The sequence below is a fragment of the Lathyrus oleraceus genome, chromosome 5 (genome assembly GCF_024323335.1).
Source record: "Lathyrus oleraceus cultivar Zhongwan6 chromosome 5, CAAS_Psat_ZW6_1.0, whole genome shotgun sequence".
In the NCBI taxonomy this organism is placed as follows: Eukaryota; Viridiplantae; Streptophyta; class Magnoliopsida; order Fabales; family Fabaceae; genus Lathyrus; species Lathyrus oleraceus.
The window spans coordinates 566,942,494-566,964,247 of NC_066583.1; the positions used below are offsets into that span (position 1 = coordinate 566,942,494).

The 21,754-nt window shown below is 41.4% G+C and overlaps 2 protein-coding genes across 5 annotated transcripts in view; both read right to left on the reverse strand.

The window, feature by feature from the left end:
• The window catches only part of LOC127082103 (zinc finger BED domain-containing protein RICESLEEPER 1-like), a 27,199-nt gene extending 25,101 nt beyond the window's left edge, over positions 1-2,098 (reverse strand). Inside the window, exon 1 of the mRNA XM_051022332.1 lies at positions 1,592-2,098. Coding sequence (XP_050878289.1) covers positions 1,592-2,098 — 507 coding nt within the window. The remainder of the gene's footprint in view (positions 1-1,591) is intronic.
• Positions 1,779-21,573, reverse strand: LOC127086500 (zinc finger BED domain-containing protein DAYSLEEPER). Of its 4 annotated transcripts, none has more exons than XM_051027272.1 (8): positions 21,244-21,573; positions 21,076-21,141; positions 19,066-19,139; positions 18,917-18,966; positions 18,702-18,838; positions 18,436-18,532; positions 17,936-18,346; positions 1,779-2,353 (listed from the first exon to the last, which is right to left on the reverse strand). In XM_051027272.1, exons 6-8 carry the CDS (start codon positions 18,530-18,532, stop codon positions 2,139-2,141), a joined length of 723 nt encoding a protein of 240 aa, XP_050883229.1. In that variant the 5' UTR covers positions 18,702-18,838; positions 18,917-18,966; positions 19,066-19,139; positions 21,076-21,141; positions 21,244-21,573; the 3' UTR covers positions 1,779-2,138. The 4 variants fall into 4 exon arrangements, 3 of the variants coding, with proteins under 3 accessions (XP_050883229.1, XP_050883228.1, XP_050883230.1); XM_051027271.1 differs by lacking the exon at positions 19,066-19,139 and adding an exon at positions 20,858-20,935; XR_007789498.1 differs by lacking the exon at positions 1,779-2,353 and adding an exon at positions 20,858-20,935 and having other exon boundaries at positions 17,941-18,346.
• Between the last annotated feature and the right edge of the window lie 181 nt (positions 21,574-21,754).

The following is a 21,754-nucleotide window of genomic DNA, read 5'->3' on the forward strand; positions in this document are numbered from 1 at the left end:
TCAAAATGCTCATGGAATGGAGATCTATAAGAAGCATGTAATGGTTTTAAGAAATGAGAGAATCGAAATACCTACCAGATTTGAAGAGCTGAGTTGGAATGTGGTTTTCTGGTTGCAAGAGGTCAAAACAGATGCTCCTTATGCTTTGAAATGATGAATGGAGAAAGGCTTGTAGCTCAAAGACCCTGGGAATAGCTCAGATTGAAAATCACCATTGATGAACTTGGAGAAAACAGAGCTCGAAAAGAGCTTCCAGTTGGTGTTTTATGCTTGGAAACAGCTCACAACGATGATGGATGATGAAGCAATGAAAGCTAGCTCGTGGTTCTTTTGAATTTTTCAGCCAAAGTTTCAAAAATATGGAAATGAGGTTTTTGAGAGTGAGAGTTTTTCTGTGTGCAATTGATAGTTGCTGCTAGGGTTTTTGGACAGAAAATGATGTTATATACTTCTGTTTTAGCTTCCCTAATCAAGTGTTAATCAACATTAGCTTAAATGAACCAATTTTGCCATTTTGCTAAATTTCACCAAGTGGCAAGGAGGGTGTGTGTTCTGCCCGAGTTTGGGCCTCAAGCATGCTTCAAATAACATTTCAAAATGTTTCCAATTGGCCAAAATGCTTAAAAATCAATATTTGGAAAAGTCAAATTTTAACTACACTTGAAATTAAATAATGCAAGTCCAAAAAGGCCATTTTGAATGGTGAAGTTTTGGTGAATGAGGATGGAATTTTTGGAAAGAGGAGGTTAAATATGACTTGTTGGAAAAAACCTCACCAAATTTGGCCAAATGGTTTGAGAGATATGGCCTTTTGAAGTTCACAAATTTTTGAGATTGAATTGGTCATAACTTGCCAACCACACATGGGAATTGAGTGTTCTTGGACTTTTTGGAAATGGGAGAACAAGATCTTCAACTTTCATGTTGGGCAAAAATTCATTTGAAGCTTGTATCATGATGTAAGTTTAGGATCAAGAAGTTTCCATTTTTGGCAAATTTGAATTACAGGTCAACTTTCTATTTTTGGAAATTTCTTGTCTGACTTTATTTTCTTCACTGTGGATGCTTGACATGATATATGAAGCTTGTATAGGCATGAATGAGACCTCTCAGACCAAATCCCACCATCAAATCACTGATTAAATGCTTAGTTGACCAAGTTTGACTTTCTAGGGTTTTGGATGACTGAAGCACCTTCTGGTGAATTCCAAACCCTAATTCCTTGATATTTTGATTCCAAATGATGTCATAAGTCATATGAACTCTTGATTATTGATCATGGTGCCCAAATTCTGCAAGAATGGCCACCATCCACTGCAATGCCTGATTTTGACTGATTTTGACCTAATTGTTGATGATTGCTTCAGCTGCAAGTAACAAGGTTAGAATGACAATATTTTTGTACTTTTTGGTTAGTAAACATATGAAAAGCAATGATATACAAATGCAAAACATGCTTGGTGATCAAGAATCAAACTCACAAGGCAACCCACCCACTAGGAGGGAAGCTAGGGCATGCAATGATCCTTGAGGCCATGATATGATATGATATGGGCCATGAGGGATCTTAGGGCCAAAATTGGGGTCTTACAAAAACCATAAAAGCCCTAACTTTTTTCCAATCCTGAGAACCGGGTGGACCGGTAAGGAGGTCAAAATATTCGATGTATCCAGGATCCTCATCAATCATATTGTCAAATGCAGCTTCAAACTTTTCAGCAGCATCCAACATTAGGTAAGTGGAATTCCCCCTTGTAGAAACATCAAGACAAAGTTTTTTTTTACAAGTTATGCCCGCAAGTTCAACACACTCCTTAAACTTCATAGCTCTTTGTGGAGAAGACCTTACAAACCTAACAGCAGTGCGAACTGATTCAATAGACCCTTCATGTTCTTTTTCACCATCTCTCACTACCAAGTTCAAGACATGGGCAGCACACCTCATATGCAAATAATCACCTACACCCAGTAAAGCATTCTTTCTCTTAAGTCTTCTATCCAAATAACTCACAGCCACATCATTTGCTGTTGCGTTATCCAGGGTAATTGTAGACACTTTCCTAAGCCCCCATTCCCTCAAAACGTCCTCGACTTTCATGCCAATGGTATCACCTTTGTGATTTGGAACTAAAGAGAAACTAATAATTTTTTTTTTGGTACTTCCAAGCAGTGTCAATGAAGTGTGCAGTGGTGGCCATATAACTAAGGTTTTGTATCGAAGTCCAACAGTCTGTGGTTAGTGCAACCCTAGTACAATCAGATTTAAAAAAGGCTTTAAGACGTGACTTTTCAGCTAGGTAAAGCTGAAAACAATCCCTAGCAACGGTCCTCCTAGTAGGGATAGCCATTTGGGGTTGTGTCATACCCCAAAATTTGCCCGTTGATATTACAAGGCATCTTTCAAGGCATTCCGACTTGTTTTGCAAGGCACTGACTCTAAAGGAACGAAAGCCCAGCTCACAACAGGCCCAATCCAAAGACGGCCCAAAATAGCTTGCTCGCTAGGCGAGCAATTCCTTCGCCTAGCGAACACTTCGTCATGACACTCGCCCAGCGAAGCATCAGATCCAGAAAAAAAGCCCAAAATAGCTTGCTCGCTAGGCGAGCAATTCCTTCGCCTAGCGAAGCTTGCGAAAATCTGAAGTTTTGGACCTCATTTTAAGCCCATTAGGTCACTACCACTACTACTATAAATACCAGCTCCTCAGCCCCGAAAATAACACACAGACCAAAAGAGAGAACACCGACACCGACACAGACACAGACGGACGGACACCGAAACGGAGAGACCAAGACGAAGGACGGAAACCCTGGTGCAAAAACCCTGCTAACCTGAAGGCAGCCCATCCGCACCGAAACTACCGCCGCCCAACTCAATCCGGCATCCAAACGATCAGTCCCTTTCAATATCGCAATTGCACACAGGTTGGCATATCACCGCTGTTTTACGTTTCCAATTGATATTCTTTACATACATGATGCATCCGATTAAAGTTTCGATATGTAATTCGATTTCGTATGTGAATCTAAGTATGAACATCCTGTATAATTGTCTATGCTATGCCTGGGATCAAATGCCATAAGAGTGCAGGTTTTCGGAAGTCATGCTGCTGTCAAACTCCAAACCCGTGGCCGCTCGCTAGCTCATCGCTAAGCGAGCCTGCAGCGAGCATTCGCTGAGCCTTCGCTAGGCGAAGCAGAGGCGAACAGGACAGCGGCTGCTTTGTCTCTTTGTTGTCCATTTTATGTTTATCTAATCATGGTTCTGCATCATTTGGCCTGAATTCCTGACTGTTATGTTGTATTTTTATGGTGCAATTGTCAAAACATATTTTATCTTAATGCTCTAACCCGTGTGTTGAATGGTGTAAAAGCTTCCGTATCCCCAATGAAGCGGCCGGCCAGGTACTCCACTTTACGTGTGGGAGACCTTCGTGGAGATGGATTCTAAATTACTTCACTTTAATGTGAAGATTCATATTGATTGCCTAATTAATTTTAATGTATTAATTTTTAATGTATTGATTTTAATATGTTGATTTTAATGTGGAGATTCATCATAATTACCTAATGAACGTTAAAATATGGACTTTAAATAAATGATATCGGACCTCTCTTTGTTACCCCCCGATTACGTAATACGGTCATGTCCCGCGAATGTGGGGATACCTTTAGCAAAGACCCTTCGGTTAAATCATCATGGTCCCTCGGATGTTGCCTTCAAAATTACGATTTTGTCCCTCGATGACCCTTCGGTGTAGCCTACGGTTAAATGATGATAGTCCCTTCGAATGCCAAGGTATCCTCACAACTGTTGCCTTCAATGACCAGCCGATGACCCTACGATGACCCTCCTACATCCCAAGGATAAAACTACTTGCTTCTCAATAGTAAGGACAGTTTTACCCTCACAAGGATAGGAAATGACGGGAAAGACCTCGGACAGGTACAACCCTTAACTGCTCATTCATAACCTAAAATATTTTTCCCACCTTACACATTTCAAACATCCTTTTGGAAAATCACCACTTAGCATACATCCGTACTAGGATCATTGCTGAGTTATATTTTTCTAAATAACTTTCAAATCTAAATGAGATAACCACTTTGTATACATTCATGCAAGGATCATTACAAAGTTAAATTCTCATTTTCCAAACATTTTTCACACATTTCTCAAAACACTTTTTCAAACAAGGAAAACATAAATGATTGAGCAATTAAGAGCCCATGGATAACCATGGATACGAAGGGTGCTAATACCTTCCCTTTGTATAACGTACCTCCCGAACCTAAGAATCTAAATTAAGGTCTTTCCTGTTCTTTTCCACCTTTCCTTATGGGATAAAAGAAAAGTCGGTGGCGACTCTTGCTAACCGCGACATTGCGATAAAAAACAAAAGGTCCAGTTCACCGTATGACAGAACTGGCGACTCTGCTGGGGACTAATAAAGAGAGGTCCATCTTAAAAAAAAAATCATCTATGTTTTCCTAATTGTTCCTTCTTTTAAGGGAATTGTTGAGTGAAAGATCCTACACCCGGATCTAGTGTACCTTAGGTAAGTAGCAATAGATCATCGCGACTATCCGGCGTATACTGGAATGGTTAAAATGATAGCTACGGTTAATGTGACACTTTGGATGTTCTGATGTTCCTCATGTTCACTTGAGGAAAAATTTGGCATTCGCGTGGTGTCATCAAAGCATTAACCAGACCTTTAGAACCCTAATTGACTCATCCTAGCCACTAGAAAGTAGTGAGATAACTGACTTCGGTTCCGACTGGGGTTGGTTGATACTCGATACTACACTCTTTGAGATTGGACTTTAGGGAAGCTTTGGTCAACCACTTGGTGTTGCACTGAAGTGGACTTAAAGAAAGGTCAGTGATTTGAGATCCTTCTAGAACCCGGTTACTATTCTAGGACAGGTTGAACCAACCAAACTTCAGTGGGGAGGGTACTTACCTGTAGAACTCATGCAAGCCTTAAAACCTAGGAATGATTGTTGTGTGACATGTCTGTGCTTACATAACATCATAACATCATAACATCATAACATCATAACATCATGGCATTATACTAACCGTTTCAAGGACTTAGGGATTTAGCTTTGCTCTGTTGCACAGGTTATGGCTTCCAGGAAGACTATCCGGATTAATCTTGTAGCAATCCCTCCTCAACTCAAGGATTTAGTGTCAGAACTTCCCGATCATGCTCAGTTCAACAAGAAACATGGTCATCTCCTCAATTTGGTTACCACGGGTTTCAAAGAAGATATGATGAGAGTCCTATTCCAGTTCTTCGATCCTAAACATCACTGCTTCACATTCCCAGATTATCAGTTGGTACCTACACTGGAAGAATTCTCCAGACTGCTTGGGATACCTATCCTTGATCAAATACCTTTCAGTGGTCTGGAAAAGATGCCAAAGTCTGAAGAAGTTGCCGCAGCTTTACACATGACAAAGTCCGACATTGAAACTAATTGGGTAACAAGGAGTGGAGTGAAGGGCTTACTTGCCAAATTTCTAATAAGTAAGGCCCGAGAGTTCCTAAAAGTTATGAATGTCCATGCTTTTGAAGATGTTCTAGCATTGCTAATCTATGGCTTGGTGTTATTCCCTAATCCAGACCAATTCATAGACATGAATGCTATTAAGATATTTCTCACTCATAACCCTGTACCTACCTTGCTGGGAGACATTTTGCATTCCCTCCACACTCGTACCATGAAGAAGCAAGGGACTCTCATATGTTGCGTACCTTTGTTGTCTAGGTGGTTTATTTCGCACCTTCCTCAATCAATCTTGAAGAATGATCAAAATCAGAAATGGTCTCAAAGGATAATGGCCCTCTCCCATTCAGACATCCGGTGGTGTTCTAACCTCAGAGAAGATGTTATCATCATCGACCGTTGTGGAGAATTCCCTAATGTACCCCTCATGGGGATAAGAGGAGGTATTACTTATAATCCTGCCTTAGCCCTACGTCAGTTTGGGCATGCTCGAAGAGATGGTCCACATGAAATGATTATTCAAGGTATAGTGTTTGACTATGACAATGACTCTCAAGGTCTCCGCCAAAGGTTTATACGAGTTTGGGGCATGGTGAAAAGAAGCACTTTAGGACAGAAAAATTCTATTCCTATGGAGCCTTATCTCAGATGGGTACGCGCCAGAGCTCGCGAACTTGTCATGCCATATCTTGCAGTCGGACCATTGATTGTTGAATCAGAGGTCGAAGGAGGTACTGCCCAGATCATTTCTTACCCAGATATGCCTACCGATGTTGAGGAATTGAAAAGATCCTGGACCCAGTTGAGAGAGGAGAGAGATACTTTCGAAGCTCAGTTCAATGCAGAAAGGAAGAAAGTATTAGAGCTCACCAGCCAGCTTAATGAAGAACGAAGACTCAATGCCTATCTTCGCCCAAAAAGAAGTCGCCCCTGGGAGACTTGAGCTTTCATTGTATTTTTAGTATTATTCCTTTTGTAATGAACATTGATCAAAAAAATTAGCAATAAACATTTCTCTCTTGTTGGCGATTTACGCAAAGTTAAATTCCGCAAGTCCTTGAAGACATTTCATGCATTGCATAGCATAACATAACATATCATAACATAACATTGCATAACAGGTATTCTAAAGGACCATATTCTCACGGTCTACCTCTTACACAAAAAAATGGATCTCGAACAAACTGTCAAAGATCTCCAGACTCAGAATGCTCAATTCAAGGAGATGATGCTAAGCTTATCCAAGGGGCAGGAGGAACTGAAGGCTCTTTTGGTCGAAAAGAAGAAAGACAAGAAAGCTGTGAGTTTCATTAACCCGGGAAGAAGGCGTAAAGGACAGGCTACGGGAATCAAATTTGGAATCCCGAATGGCCCAGAAGAGGGGGCGGAGAATGATTCAGAGGAAGAGAATGCTGATTTCTCCAACCCTGAGGACGACGATGAAGAGTATGAAAATGAACAGTACTCTCCAAGAGATGATAAGTACAAATTGCTGGAAGAACGCATGCTAGCTATGGAGGGTCAGAAGGCGCCCGGTCTGGATTTCGGAAGTTTGGGTCTGGTCTCCGATGTGACCATTCCTCGCAAATTCAAAATCCCCACTTTCATTAAGTACGATGGTGCGTCCTGTCCTCAGATGCATCTAAGGGCTTATGTGAGAAAGATTCAGCCGCATACCACTGATAGGAAGCTGTGGATCCACTTCTTCCAAGAAAGTCTGTCTGGCACTCAGTTGGAATGGTATTATCAGCTCGAAAGTTCTGACATCCGCACCTGGACTGATTTAGCAACAGTTTTCTATAAGCAGTACCAGTATAACTCTGAACTAGCACCTACTCGGTTACAGTTGCAGAATATGGCTATGGGATCTAAAGAAAGCTTCAAAGAGTATGCCCAGAAATGGAGAGATTTGGCCGGCAGGGTCAAACCCCCTATGACTAACCGAGAATTAGTAGACCTGTTCATGGGTACCCTGACTGGCCCATTCTACAGCCACCTACTGGGGAGTTCTTCATCAGGTTTCACTGAACTTATACTGACAGGTGAACGGGTGGAGAGCGGCATTCGAAGTGGAAAGTTACAGGCAACTACTTCTACAAGCAGTAAAAAGTCCTACCATGGGAAGAATGAATCGAATGCTGTGTATGGTCAAAAGAATCATAACAAGAAAAATGGTGACCATGCCGTTGGAGCAGTGACAATCGCAGCCCCGCCAGCTCAAAACTTCCAGCAAAGACAAGACAGACCAAGAAGGCAGTTTACTAAGCTCAATATGACTTTAGCACAAGCACTGCAAAGTATGCTAAAGGTAAACTTAATCACTCTCAGAGGTCCTCCTGCAAATGTCAACACTGCTTCGCCTCGTTATAATCCCAATGCCAGGTGTGCATATCACTCCGATAGCCCCGGGCATGATACAAACGATTGTTGGCTGTTAAAGAATAAAATTCAGGACATGATCGACGCTGGGGAAATTGAGTTCGAGCCTCCGGAGACTCCTAATGTCATCACTGCTCCTATGCCTAATCATGACAAGGCTGTTAATGCTCTCGATGACGATTCTCTCATCATTACTGTAGCGGACTTAACATCTCCTCTCCCGATCATAAAGAGGAATTTATTGCAAGCTGGTTTATTTCCAGGTTGTGCTGAAGATTGCAATCTCTGCATACTCTGGCCCGAGGACTGTTTGAAATTGAAGAATGGTATTCAACGGCTGATGGACGATCGCACAATTCTCTTTCAAAGGGTTTCTAAGGCGGAAAACCCTATTGAAGAAGTATCTGTGATTGCAAGGTCTAAAGTTCCAGTGAAGATTACTGCTCCCAGAGTACCTGTGAGGATTATTGCTGAGCCCAAGGTAGCCCCCCTAATCATTACCGCACCTGGCCCAGTACCGTATTCTTCAAGCAAAGCCATTCCGTGGAACTATGGAGGTGATGTTTACATCCATGGCGTAAAGCAAGTTGGTGATTCTGCTAATCCTAATGACATTATTGGGACTAGTAAAGTCACTCGAAGCGGAAGGATCTTCTCTCCAGAGATCTCACCTCCAGTTCCCGAAAACCGAGGAAAGGAACCAGTCGACCCTTCTCAGTCAGAGATACCGATCGAAGCTACTACTGAAGACGTTGCCAAACGAGAAATGGAAGAAGTGCTGAAGATCATCCGCAAAAGTGATTTTGATGTGGTAGAATAGTTAGGGCATACTCTTTCCAAGATCTCGATGTTGTCCTTGTTGTTATCTTCTGAATCTCATGCCAATGCCTTGATAAAGTTCTTGAAGACTGCTCATGTACCTCAGGAAACATCCGTCGATCAGTTCGAGAACTATGTTGCTAACCTGACTGTTGACGGTGGCCTAGGTTTTTCCAATGCTGACCTGACACCAGCAGGGAAGAATCACAATAAAGCCCTGCATATCTCCATTGAGTGTAAGGGGATCACCCTGTCTCATGTGTTGATCGATAATGGCTCTTCTTTGAATGTGCTACCGAAAGTCGTGCTCGATAAACTCGACTGTAAAGGCATTGAATTGAAGCCTAGTGACATTGTGGTACGTGCTTACGATGGTGCGAAGAGTGTTGTCCATGGCGAAGTAGTCCTTCCTATCAAGATAGGACCTCAAGTCTTCAACCCTACCTTCCATGTAATGAACATTCGTCCCGCCTATTCCTGCTTGTTGGGACGCCCTTGGATTCACAAGGCAGGTGCTGTAGCTTCGTCTCTCCATCAAAAGCTGAGATATCCAATAGAGGGAAAGATTGTCACTGTGTGTGGGGAAGAAGAATACATTGTCAGTAGTGTGAATACCTTCAGATACATCGAGATGGATGGTGAATTCTTCGAGACTCCGTCTCAGTCATTTGAAATGGTCCCTCCACCCCGTCCTGTCCTTAAGCCAACTCCCCTTGTGCCCGAGGTTATTCGAGCTCCTCCTGCCATGGTTTCCCTGAAGGACGCTCAAGCTGTGGTTGAAGATGGTGGCTGTACTGGCTGGGGTCAACTGATCAACATACCCTACAAGTCTGATAAATCTGGTCTGGGATTTAGCTCTGAAAAGATGGTCAAAGATCAAATCAATGCTGTAGAAGATGCTGACGGTGATCGCGACCTGGATAGCTGGATCTTCCCAACAATTGGTGGCGGACTCAATAATTGGAGGGCTGAAGACACTATCCCGATCTCCTTTAGTCAGGAGTAATTGTTATTGTCCATTTAGTATTGCAAATTTTTAATTTTTCAACTGAACTTCTTAAAGCATTGTGTCTATGCCCGGGGCACAATAGCTAATTTGTTAAGGGTTTTGTCATTTCATAAGCATATTCATATTCAATAAATCAATGGACTTTGTTGCATTCAAATGTTGCGCTCTTTATCTTTCCTGTCGTCTTTCAAACAAGCTATGCTTTCTTACACACACTCACGTAACGAATTGCAGATCCGTATCCACTCTGGATCCTATGGATAATAATTCCGCTACTGTTCATTATGACTTTGAAAATCCGATCTACCAAGCCGAAGATGGAAGTGAGGAAGATTGTGAAGTACCTGGAGAGCTTGCCAGACTGTTACTGCAAGAGGAAAGGACTATACAGCCGCATGAAGAGTCACTCGAAACCGTAAATCTAGGTACTGAAGTGGACAGAAAAGAAGTCAGAATAGGAGCAGAATTGGAAAACAGCGTCAAAGAAAGATTGATTCGGATGTTACATGACTATGTAGAGGTTTTCGCTTGGTCTTATGAAGACATGCCAGGATTGGATACTAACATAGTAGTGCATCGTCTGCCAATGAAGGAGGACTGTCAGCCTGTCAAGCAAAAGGTTCGCCGCATGCGTCCTGAAATGTCTGAGAAAATCAAAGCCGAGGTTATGAAACAATTCAATGCCGGTTTTCTAGCCGTTACTTCTTATCCTCAATGGGTTGCTAATGTGGTGCCAGTGCCAAAGAAGGATGGGAAGGTGCGAATGTGCGTAGATTACCGAGACCTGAATAAAGCAAGTCCCAAAGACGACTTTCCACTCCCGCACATCGATGTTCTGGTAGATAACACCGCTCAACACAAAATATTCTCCTTCATGGATGGATTCTCGGGTTATAATCAGATTAAGATGGCACCTGAGGACATGGAGAAGACTACGTTTGTGACGCAATGGGGCACTTTCTGTTACAAAGTAATGCCATTCGGTTTAAAGAACGCCGGGGCAACGTACCAGCGTGCTATGGTGGTTTTGTTCCATGATATGATTCATCATGAAATAGAAGTATACGTGGATGACATGATAGCCAGATCTCATACTGAAAAAGAACATCTCGATCATTTATACAAACTGTTCGAGAGGTTGAAGAAGTACAAGTTGAGATTGAATCCGAGCAAATGCACCTTTGGAGTAAGATCCGGTAAACTCTTGGGCTTTATTGTCAGTGGTAAAGGAATTGAGGTTGACCCAGCTAAAGTGAGAGTTATTCAAGAAATGCCAGTTCCCCATACGGAGAAAGAGGTCAGAGGTTTCTTGGGACGCTTGAACTACATTGCCCGATTTATCTCCCACTTGACCGCTACCTGCAAACCCATCTTCAAATTACTGAGGAAGAATCAAGAGATGATGTGGAATGACGAATGTCAAGAGGCTTTTGACAAAATCAAGAAATATCTCCAGGAACCTCCAATTCTGATACCACCAGTTGAAGGAAGACCTCTAATCATGTATTTGACCGTGTTAGAAAATTCAATGGGGTGCGTATTGGGGCAACATGACGAGTCTGGTCGAAAAGAGCATGCCATATACTACCTGAGCAAAAAGTTCACCGACTGTGAAACAAGATACTCACTGCTCGAGAGAACTTGCTGTGCTTTGGCCTGGGCTGCTCGCCGACTAAGACAGTATATGTTGAATCATACCACTTTGTTGATTTCTAGGATGGATCCCATCAAATACATGTTCGAGAAGCCTGCCCTCTCCGGAAGAATAGCAAGATGGCAGATGATCTTAACGGAGTACGATATCCAGTATACTACCCAGAAAGCAATCAAAGGAAGCGTGCTCGCTGATCATTTAGCTCATCAAGCGGTGGACGATTATCAATCTATGAATTTTGAGTTCCCAGATGAGGATGTCATGCTTGTTACGGATTACGACAAACCTAGACCGGACGAAGGACCCGAACTGGGATCCCGATGGACTATGGTTTTTGATGGATCTTCCAATGCATTAGGCCATGGTGTTGGTGTGGTAATCATTTCTCCCGGAGGTTACCATACACCTTTCACTGCTAGACTATGTTTTCATTGTACCAATAATATGGCTGAGTATGAAGCATGTATTTTGGGACTCAAAGCTGCTATAGATTGGCGAATCAAGTTTTTGAGGGTGTACGGAGATTCGGCCTTGGTAATTAGTCAGATCAAAGGAGAATGGGACACTAAACATCCGAATCTCATCCCTTATCGAGAGCGGGTGATGACATTAATCCCATACTTTGAAGAGATTACATTTGAACATATTCCACGAGAGGAGAATCAGTTGGCAGACGCATTAGCTACCATGTCATCTATGTTCAGAGTCAGATGGGACGGTGAAGCTCCCAGGATTACCATTGAACGGTTAGATGAACCAGCACACTGTTATGAACTTCACACTAAAAGGGTACAGGGGAAACCTTGGTTCCACGACGTGAAAAGATATTTAGGAGCTCAGGAATACCCTGAAGGGGCATCCATCAATGACAGAAAATTCCTGAGGAAGTTCTCCGCTAAATTCTTTCTGAGTAATGGAGTATTATACAAACGTAATCATGATTCGACTCTGCTTCGCTGTGTGGATAGAAGGGAAGCAGAAAGGATTATGGAAGACATGCATGACGGTATTTTTGGGACTCATTCTAATGGACATACAATGGCTAAGAAGATTCTGAGATCAGGGTATTATTGGTCTACCATGGAAGCTGATTGCCACCATCACTCCAGAACCTGTCACAAGTGTCAGATCTATGCGGACAAAGTACATGTGCCTCCTGCTCCATTGAACGTGTTGACAGTGCCTTGGCCCTTTGCAATGTGGGGCATCGATATGATTGGAGAGATTAAACCCACGGCTTCTAATGGACATCGCTTCATTCTCGTCGCTATTGATTACTTCACCAAGTGGGTAGAGGCAGCCTCATTCGCTTCTGTCACCAAGAATGTGGTGGCACGGTTCATCAAGAATAGCCTTATTTGTCGATACGGCATCCCTGAAAGAATTATCACTGACAATGGTACTAATTTGAACAACAAGATGATTACTGAACTCTGCACGCAGTTCAAAATTAAACACCATAACTCTTCCCCGTACCGGCCAAAGATGAATGGCGCCGTAGAGGCTGCTAATAAGAACATCAAGAAGATCATACAAAAGATGACAGTAACGTACAAAGACTGGCATGAGATGTTACCATTTGCTCTCCATGGTTATCGCACTTCAGTACGCACTTCGACAGGGGCAACCCCTTTCTCTTTAGTCTACGGAACGGAAGCCGTTTTACCAATGGAAGTCCAGATTCCCTCTCTAAGAATCATGAAAGAGGCGGGTTTAGGCGAGGATGAATGGATTCAGACCCGGCTCGATCAGATAAATTTGATTGATGAGAAGAGACTTGCGGCTGTTTGTCACGGGCAGATATATCAGAAGCGCATGACCCAAGCATTTAACAAAAGAGTCAAGAGACAGGTGTATCAAGTTGGCGACTTGGTGATCAAGCGTATCATTCTACCACAAGGGGATCCCAGAGGCAAGTGGACTCCCACATACGAAGGGCCATTTGTGGTTAAGAAGGTATTCTCCGGTGGAGCCATGATACTTGCTACAATGGATGGCGAAGACTTCCCGCATCCTGTGAACGCGGACATAGTTAAAAAATACTACGCATAACAGAGACCCGCTAGGTCGACGTACCTAGGCAAAAGTAAGGGCATCCCGGCGAACCAAAAGGGTTCGGGCAAAAATTAGGGATAAACATATAAAAATGTACACCCGGCAAGTCGAAAACCTGAAAAGGCGGCTTGGGCAAAAAAGGGTATCCCGGTGGACTGAAAACCTGAAAAGGCGGTCCAGGCAAAAATTAGGGATTAAAGCGTATGACTATGCCCTGTTCTCTGTCAGCTTCAACCAAGTTCAAGGGACTGAACAAGCCAATCACCTCCATCCGACAGCAGGGGATGAGATGCTTGAAGATATAATGACAGTAGTGGAATTAAAATCGATAGGACTTTTTCTGCATAGCTTTCTCTTTGTTTTCTTGACAATTTCCTCTTTCTAGGATTTCTGTCTCCTTGTACACGAATTGCCTGTTCGTAGGCCCTTTTTCAAAAAAATCAATGCAATTTTTATTTCATTTTTCTGTTTTGTTTGCATAAACGTCCATTGATTTAATTTGAATTGATATATGCATTTGAACATGATCAATGTTTATCAAAAATACATGCCTGAAATGGAAATTGCAATTACTACGAGACTTCAGGACCAAGGAGAAGGTCTAAACACGCTTTCCAATGAATCCGTTGCTAATTCGATTCCCCGGCAACACCAATTATTCCCCAGAAGAGGTCGGCACCACCATACCGACAGGTCATCTCTTCCATCCCCAGCCAGGCTCTGTTGAATGTTTCTACCATCAGACAGAAGTCAAGTCTCCCAGCCGAGACAGGGTCATCAATACCAATGTCTCCGACCAGCAGACTGAGATTTATTTCCCCAGTAGAGTTCCCTGGAAGAATGTTCAGACGCATAGTGCATTCATTACATCATTTCATATTACATACCTGCATACAATGCTCACATTTACTTCATTCCGCATCATATACTTTACATCATTTCATAGCATGTATATGCATACCATGTTCGCGAGCATAAAGCATCTCATGCATCATGACATTGCATGGATCTAACTTTATTTTTCAGGCTGATTATCCCCCTGATCACATTCAAGATTCGAATACAGCTCTCAGATATAATCCATCCGACGAACGTTCTGACATCCTCCCAATGGTGGCATCTCTAAGCCCACCCCAGATAGTCACTGCAAATACGACAAATATTATCAGATACAGCCTGACGTACGGTTCATTCTGATTCAGCCCAACATATGACTCCTTCAGCTCAGATACGGTCTAACGTACGATCCATTCTGACTTTCAACCGACTCCAATACGGTCTAACGTACGACCCATTTGGATGCTCAAATCCTCAGATGCTGCCTAGCGTACGGTACATTCCGGGGTGTAGTCTAGTGTACGACTACTTTCTTTTTCAGATACAACCTAACGTACGGTTCATTCTGCAACTCCAATACGGTCTAACGTACGACCCATTTGGACCTTCAGCTCAGATACGGTCTAACGTACGATCCATTCTGACTTTCAACAACTCCAATACGGTCTAACGTACGACCCATTTGGATGCTCAAATCCTCAGATGCTGCCTAGCGTACGGTACATTCCGGGGTGTAGTCTAGCGTACGACTACTTTCTTTTTCAGATACAACCTAACGTACGGTTCATTCTGCAACTCCAATACGGTCTAACGTACGACCCATTTGGACCTTCAGCTCAGATACGATCTAACGTATGATCCATTCTGATCTTCAACAACTCAAGTATGGTTTAATGTACGACCAAGTTAGACCTTCATCTCCTCAGATGCTACCTTAGGACAGGTACATTTCTGAATGGTAGTCTAGTATACGACTACTCCCTTTGAAGCAGATTCAGCCTAACGGACGGCTCATTCTGTTACTCAGATGCTACCTAGTGACAGGTACATTTCTGAATTGTAGTCTAGCGTACGACTGCCCCCCTTTCATCATCAGACACAGCCTAACGGACGACTCATCCTGCAACTCCAATACAGTCTATCATAAGGCCCATTTGGATCTTCAACTCAGAGACGATCTAGCGTACGATCCGTTCTGATTTTTCATCCTCGGCAAAGTCATCCGCCTAACGAACAGCTCACTCTGGTATTCAGATACGGTCCAGTGTATGATCCATTCTGATCCCTCATCCCCAGCAGTATATAGCATACTCTGACTCCCCAGCAAAGTCAACAGCATGATGGATGATTCACTATACGGTCTAGCGTATGACCCGGTATGACATCCATGTCTCCAGGTATCGTCTAACGTACGACGCAATCGGGAGCCCTCATCATCCAACTACCTGGATGGCATCTGTAAGCCCATCTCCATCACGACTAATGGACAAGCGCAAATTTTCGGGGCATTCTAGTGTTCAATAATCTTTCACCTCCAGACCACGAACGGCACATACCATTCTACCCTCTCGGCTCAAGAATATTGAACAGGGGCAGCTGTCATACCCCAAAATTTGCCCGTTGATATTACAAGGCATCTTTCAAGGCATTCCGACTTGTTTTGCAAGGCACTGACTCTAAAGGAACGAAAGCCCAGCTCACAACAGGCCCAATCCAAAGACGGCCCAAAATAGCTTGCTCGCTAGGCGAGCAATTCCTTCGCCTAGCGAACACTTCGTCATGACACTCGCCCAGCGAAGCATCAGATCCAGAAAAAAAGCCCAAAATAGCTTGCTCGCTAGGCGAGCAATTCCTTCGCCTAGCGAAGCTTGTGAAAATCTGAAGTTTTGGACCTCATTTTAAGCCCATTAGGTCACTACCACTACTACTATAAATACCAGCTCCTCAGCCCCGAAAATAACACACAGACCAAAAGAGAGAACACCGACACCGACACAGACACAGACAGACGGACACCGAAACGGAGAGACCAAGACGAAGGACGGAAACCCTGGTGCAAAAACCCTGCTAACCTGAAGGCAGCCCATCCGCACCGAAACTACCGCCGCCCAACTCAATCCGGCATCCAAACGATCAGTCCCTTTCAATATCGCAATTGCACACAGGTTGGCATATCACCGCTGTTTTACGTTTCCAATTGATATTCTTTACATACATGATGCATTCCGATTAAAGTTTCGATATGTAATTCGATTTCGTATGTGAATCTAAGTATGAACATCCTGTATAATTGTCTATGCTATGTCTGGGATCAAATGCCATAAGAGTGCAGGTTTTCGGAAGTCATGCTGCTGTCAAACTCCAAACCCGTGGCCGCTCGCTAGCTCATCGCTAAGCGAGCCTGCAGCGAGCATTCGCTGAGCCTTCGCTAGGCGAAGCAGAGGCGAACAGGACAGCGGCTGCTTTGTCTCTTTGTTGTCCATTTTATGTTTATCTAATCATGGTTCTGCATCATTTGGCCTGAATTCCTGACTGTTATGTTGTATTTTTATGGTGCAATTGTCAAAACATATTTTATCTTAATGCTCTAACCCGTGTGTTGAATGGTGTAAAAGCTTCCGTATCCCCAATGAAGCGGCCGGCCAGGTACTCCACTTTACGTGTGGGAGACCTTCGTGGAGATGGATTCTAAATTACTTCACTTTAATGTGAAGATTCATATTGATTGCCTAATTAATTTTAATGTATTAATTTTTAATGTATTGATTTTAATATGTTGATTTTAATGTGGAGATTCATCATAATTACCTAATGAACGTTAAAATATGGACTTTAAATAAATGATATCGGACCTCTCTTTGTTACCCCCCGATTACGTAATACGGTCATGTCCCGCGAATGTGGGGATACCTTTAGCAAAGACCCTTCGGTTAAATCATCATGGTCCCTCGGATGTTGCCTTCAAAATTACGATTTTGTCCCTCGATGACCCTTCGGTGTAGCCTACGGTTAAATGATGATAGTCCCTTCGAATGCCAAGGTATCCTCACAACTGTTGCCTTCAATGACCAGCCGATGACCCTACGATGACCCTCCTACATCCCAAGGATAAAACTACTTGCTTCTCAATAGTAAGGACAGTTTTACCCTCACAAGGATAGGAAATGACGGGAAAGACCTCGGACAGGTACAACCCTTAACTGCTCATTCATAACCTAAAATATTTTTCCCACCTTACACATTTCAAACATCCTTTTGGAAAATCACCACTTAGCATACATCCGTACTAGGATCATTGCTGAGTTATATTTTTCTAAATAACTTTCAAATCTAAATGAGATAACCACTTTGTATACATTCATGCAAGGATCATTACAAAGTTAAATTCTCATTTTCCAAACATTTTTCACACATTTCTCAAAACACTTTTTCAAACAAGGAAAACATAAATGATTGAGCAATTAAGAGCCCATGGATAACCATGGATACGAAGGGTGCTAATACCTTCCCTTTGTATAACGTACCTCCCGAACCTAAGAATCTAAATTAAGGTCTTTCCTATTCTTTTCCACCTTTCCTTATGGGATAAAAGAAAAGTCGGTGGCGACTCTTGCTAACCGCGACATTGCGATAAAAAACAAAAGGTCCAGTTCACCGTATGACAGGTTGCAATTGTTTACACATTTGCTTAAAACCAACACCCTCAACCACTCTAAAGGAATGTTCATCAAGGATAACAAAGGTATTAATGGCCTTCCTACAGGCTGCAGCATTAAACCTTTGACTAGTTGGAACTAAAAACCCACCCTCGCCGCTTACAAGGTTTGTCTGATTGGGGTCTTTCAACAAAAGGGCAGGGTTTTTGTAACACACTTTCGAGTGAGCTAGCATGTTAGAAGTACCATGTGTTTTAGGGTCACATCGGTACCTTTTATGACAGTGTTTACACGCGGCTATAGGTTCAGGCTCATCCGGTAAAATGTTAAACTCTTCCCAAACAGTAGAAGTTTTTCTACTACCACTAGCATTAAGTTTCCTTTTTCGAAGTGGAGGGAGTGCAGTACCAGCAGCTGCTCCTATAATTCATACATTTAAAAATGACAGCATAACATGTATCACTTATTAAACAAACACTCAGTATAAAAATGACAGGTGATGGCATTACCTTGACTCACTCCTTGATCTACAACTCCGCTAGGAACTCCAACTCCTTGCAAGCTAGGAACTCCAACTCCTTGCAAGCTACTTTTGCCGCGCTCCATCTTCCAGTACCAAAACACAACCAACAAAATAAGAATTGTCAATTAGAAACATAAAACAGAAGGAAAAAGATGAGATGAGAAATACACATGGAATATTTAACCAACAAGCTTTCTCAGTAAATGAAATTCATTTATAGGCATAAATATCAAAACTCAGTTAGAAACCAACCTGAAGCTGTTACTCCGAAAGAGAATGATTCAACTTCCACCTCAAGGTTACTGTCTCAAAGATCAATCTCTTCACAACAAGAGTTGTGGGCCTATTAATAACCTCTAAACCAATAGTTGTGGGACTGGAACCATAATCTGGCAATAAAAAGTGATGAAAAATCATTTGAAAAAAGAAGTGTGATTACAGAAAACTAGTACCAGAAGTGTGATTACCGAATTCTACTTCATATCCTTTAATATACCAACGCGCACCAATAATTTTCCTGCCATTATATGAAAGGATAAATGTTTAAGAACTGCATCTACTATAGCAGAACTAGAAATAAATTTTAATGATATGCATCCACTGCTTCTTGACATACAGTGTTGTTGAGTAGGCAACCCAAACTCAAATTTATCTTCTTCCCATTGCGTGCTATGATCAATTAGCTGGCACCTTCATAACAAATTATTATCACACTAAAAGCATACAGTACAAGCCAAATAACTAACAACTCATCTTTAGCCTAAATGCCACTTCATATGAGAATACCTATTATGACACTTACCTTGAAATTGTGTCGGTGGGTGATGCTGGTTAGAAAGTTCAATGTTTTCAACGAAAAGAAATTTAAAAAGACAAGTATTTGAATAGGGAGTGTTAGCGCTGGACAGAATAAAGAAACCCAGCCCAAACCGACCAAACCATGTGGCCCCTTAGAGGAATACAAAACAAATAGAGGAATACTTATAAATATTATTTTAAAATAGTTACAAACAGACAAGAATTACAAATAATATTTTATATTAACAAACTATCAAAGTATTAAACTGATGTATAAGGATTAAAACGGTTTTTGGACACAGATTTATACTTCGATTGAGTTAGGTCGTTGGCGGCAGGACTCATCCAATTACCTTTAGAATATTGTTCCTCGTTACAATAACAGCACATTGTGTTACCAGATATCCATTAGAAACAACCAAGATTGAAATCACTCTTGACCATGCCTCATAATTATTAAAATTTTCATTTCTTTTTTGATTTTTATCGAATATTCAAGACTTTGTAAACAAACTTGGTTGTTAGTCTACATCTTTTCTGTGTTAAAGCAAATTTCAAATTAAATAACACGACTTCCAAAACAAACTACAGTTGGACAGATCTATTGTGTAAAGCAAATTTCAAATTAAAAGATGTACATATAAACATATGTTAGGCCTGATTTGCACATACTTTCACCCTATAAACCAAATATGATGACAGAAACAGCATATAAATTACTAGATAACGTAATCAAAAAGACTGATGAGGTTCAGACATTGACAAAAAAACATTTCAATATGCAGCTAAGGTAAAAATTTAAGTATATCATCTATATTTATATATCTATACAAATAGATGAAATGAGAAAAGAGAATAATAAACTTTACATGAACTAACAAAGTTTTCAACATTGGGGGAAGTAAGAATTCTCTAACGGAGAAGATATAAAAATTGAATTCCTCAATTCAAATTTATAATTAAAAGGTTTAAATCCTAGGATTAAAAGCAACAACTATTAAAATGAAGTGTGACTTATGATCCAACACCTAAGCATCGTAATATCTTGATATGTCCAACCATTCTCATAATATTCAAACAAGCCATAATAATCAGTATAAAAGCTATTCAAAACAAAACCAGAACTAATGTGAACCATACCACAAAACTCAAACCATCAAGTATAGCTTAGCTTACTCAAAACTAATAATGCCACACAACCCAAACAACTGAACAATGAAATAGTTTTATAATCATATTGAAATATCAAGAAAGTACAAAATAAATAGAAAATAAAACAGAAACAATGAGGCTGCAAAAACAGTAGTTCAAAAATACTTGCCCCAATCACAAATAACTAATTCTAAAAACAAATATTCCTCTATAACAACTTAAACTTATTTCCGTCAGATGCAAGACTAGCATGATAAAGAGCCTATTTGTTAATGCTTGAAAAAAGTGATTTCAAACTTGTGTAAGAAAATGATTATTTCTTCATAGCAGTAACTAATGATTCTTCATAGCAGTAGTTATAGCTTTAAAAATCACTTTTTAAAAATCACTTTTTATTTGAACAGCTAGTTATTAGTAGCTATAGATAACATGAAGTTTATAACGGCCAAGAGTAAAACCTCAGGCTTCTTATTCCGGAAGTTGTCGGCGAGCTGAGTAGGAACAATATTTACCGACATCACCTTCACAAAATCAATCTGAAGAAGCAGTTTTAGAATCGGAGTTAAAACAAAACAAAGTCAAACCCATCAGAAATAGTTCAACCAAACTTAACATTTCAACCATAGTCAGAGAGAAAGAGAGGGAAAGAGAGAAAGAAAGATAAGGAGTAACTTACATCGGTGGTGATTTGTGGTTGAATAATGGACGGCGACGGTTCTTCGTTAAACGATGAAACCACGAACTAGCATCAACCGAAAAATTGGAAGGTAGAAAGAGTTAGTTCTTAAACGATGAAACCACGAACTGGAAATTGAAAGGATGAACCCTAGAATCAACCGATTACCTGAGAGAATGATGAACCCTAGCGGAGTAACGTTGCTGTTTGTGCGTATGAATCTCACGAAGAAGTGGAACTAATGAATTGAGATTTGAGACTGAGAGAGAGTCTTGGTTTTGGTTGGGCCGGCCGGTTGATTTAGGAATTTATGGTCTATAACATAATTTCTACTGAACCGGTCGGTTTAGGATATCATCGGGTCCATAAATTCAAACCTAAACCGACCGGTTTAACCCATGTGAACCCAAGATTATTCAAACCGTCAAACCGAAAAACCGACTCACCCGAACCGGTGTCTAAGGGGCCACATGGTTTGGTCGGTTTGGGCTGGGTTTCTTTATTCTGTCCAGCGTTAGTTTTGTATGTGGTTATTGATAGTTTCTTGCACGTGGTTCCTAATAGCTCAATATGTGGTTAGTGATAGTTCTGCATGTGATTACAAATAATTATGTATGTGGTTAATGCTAGTTATGCATGTGGTTAATGCTAGTTGTGTATGTGGTTGCTAGATAGAAAT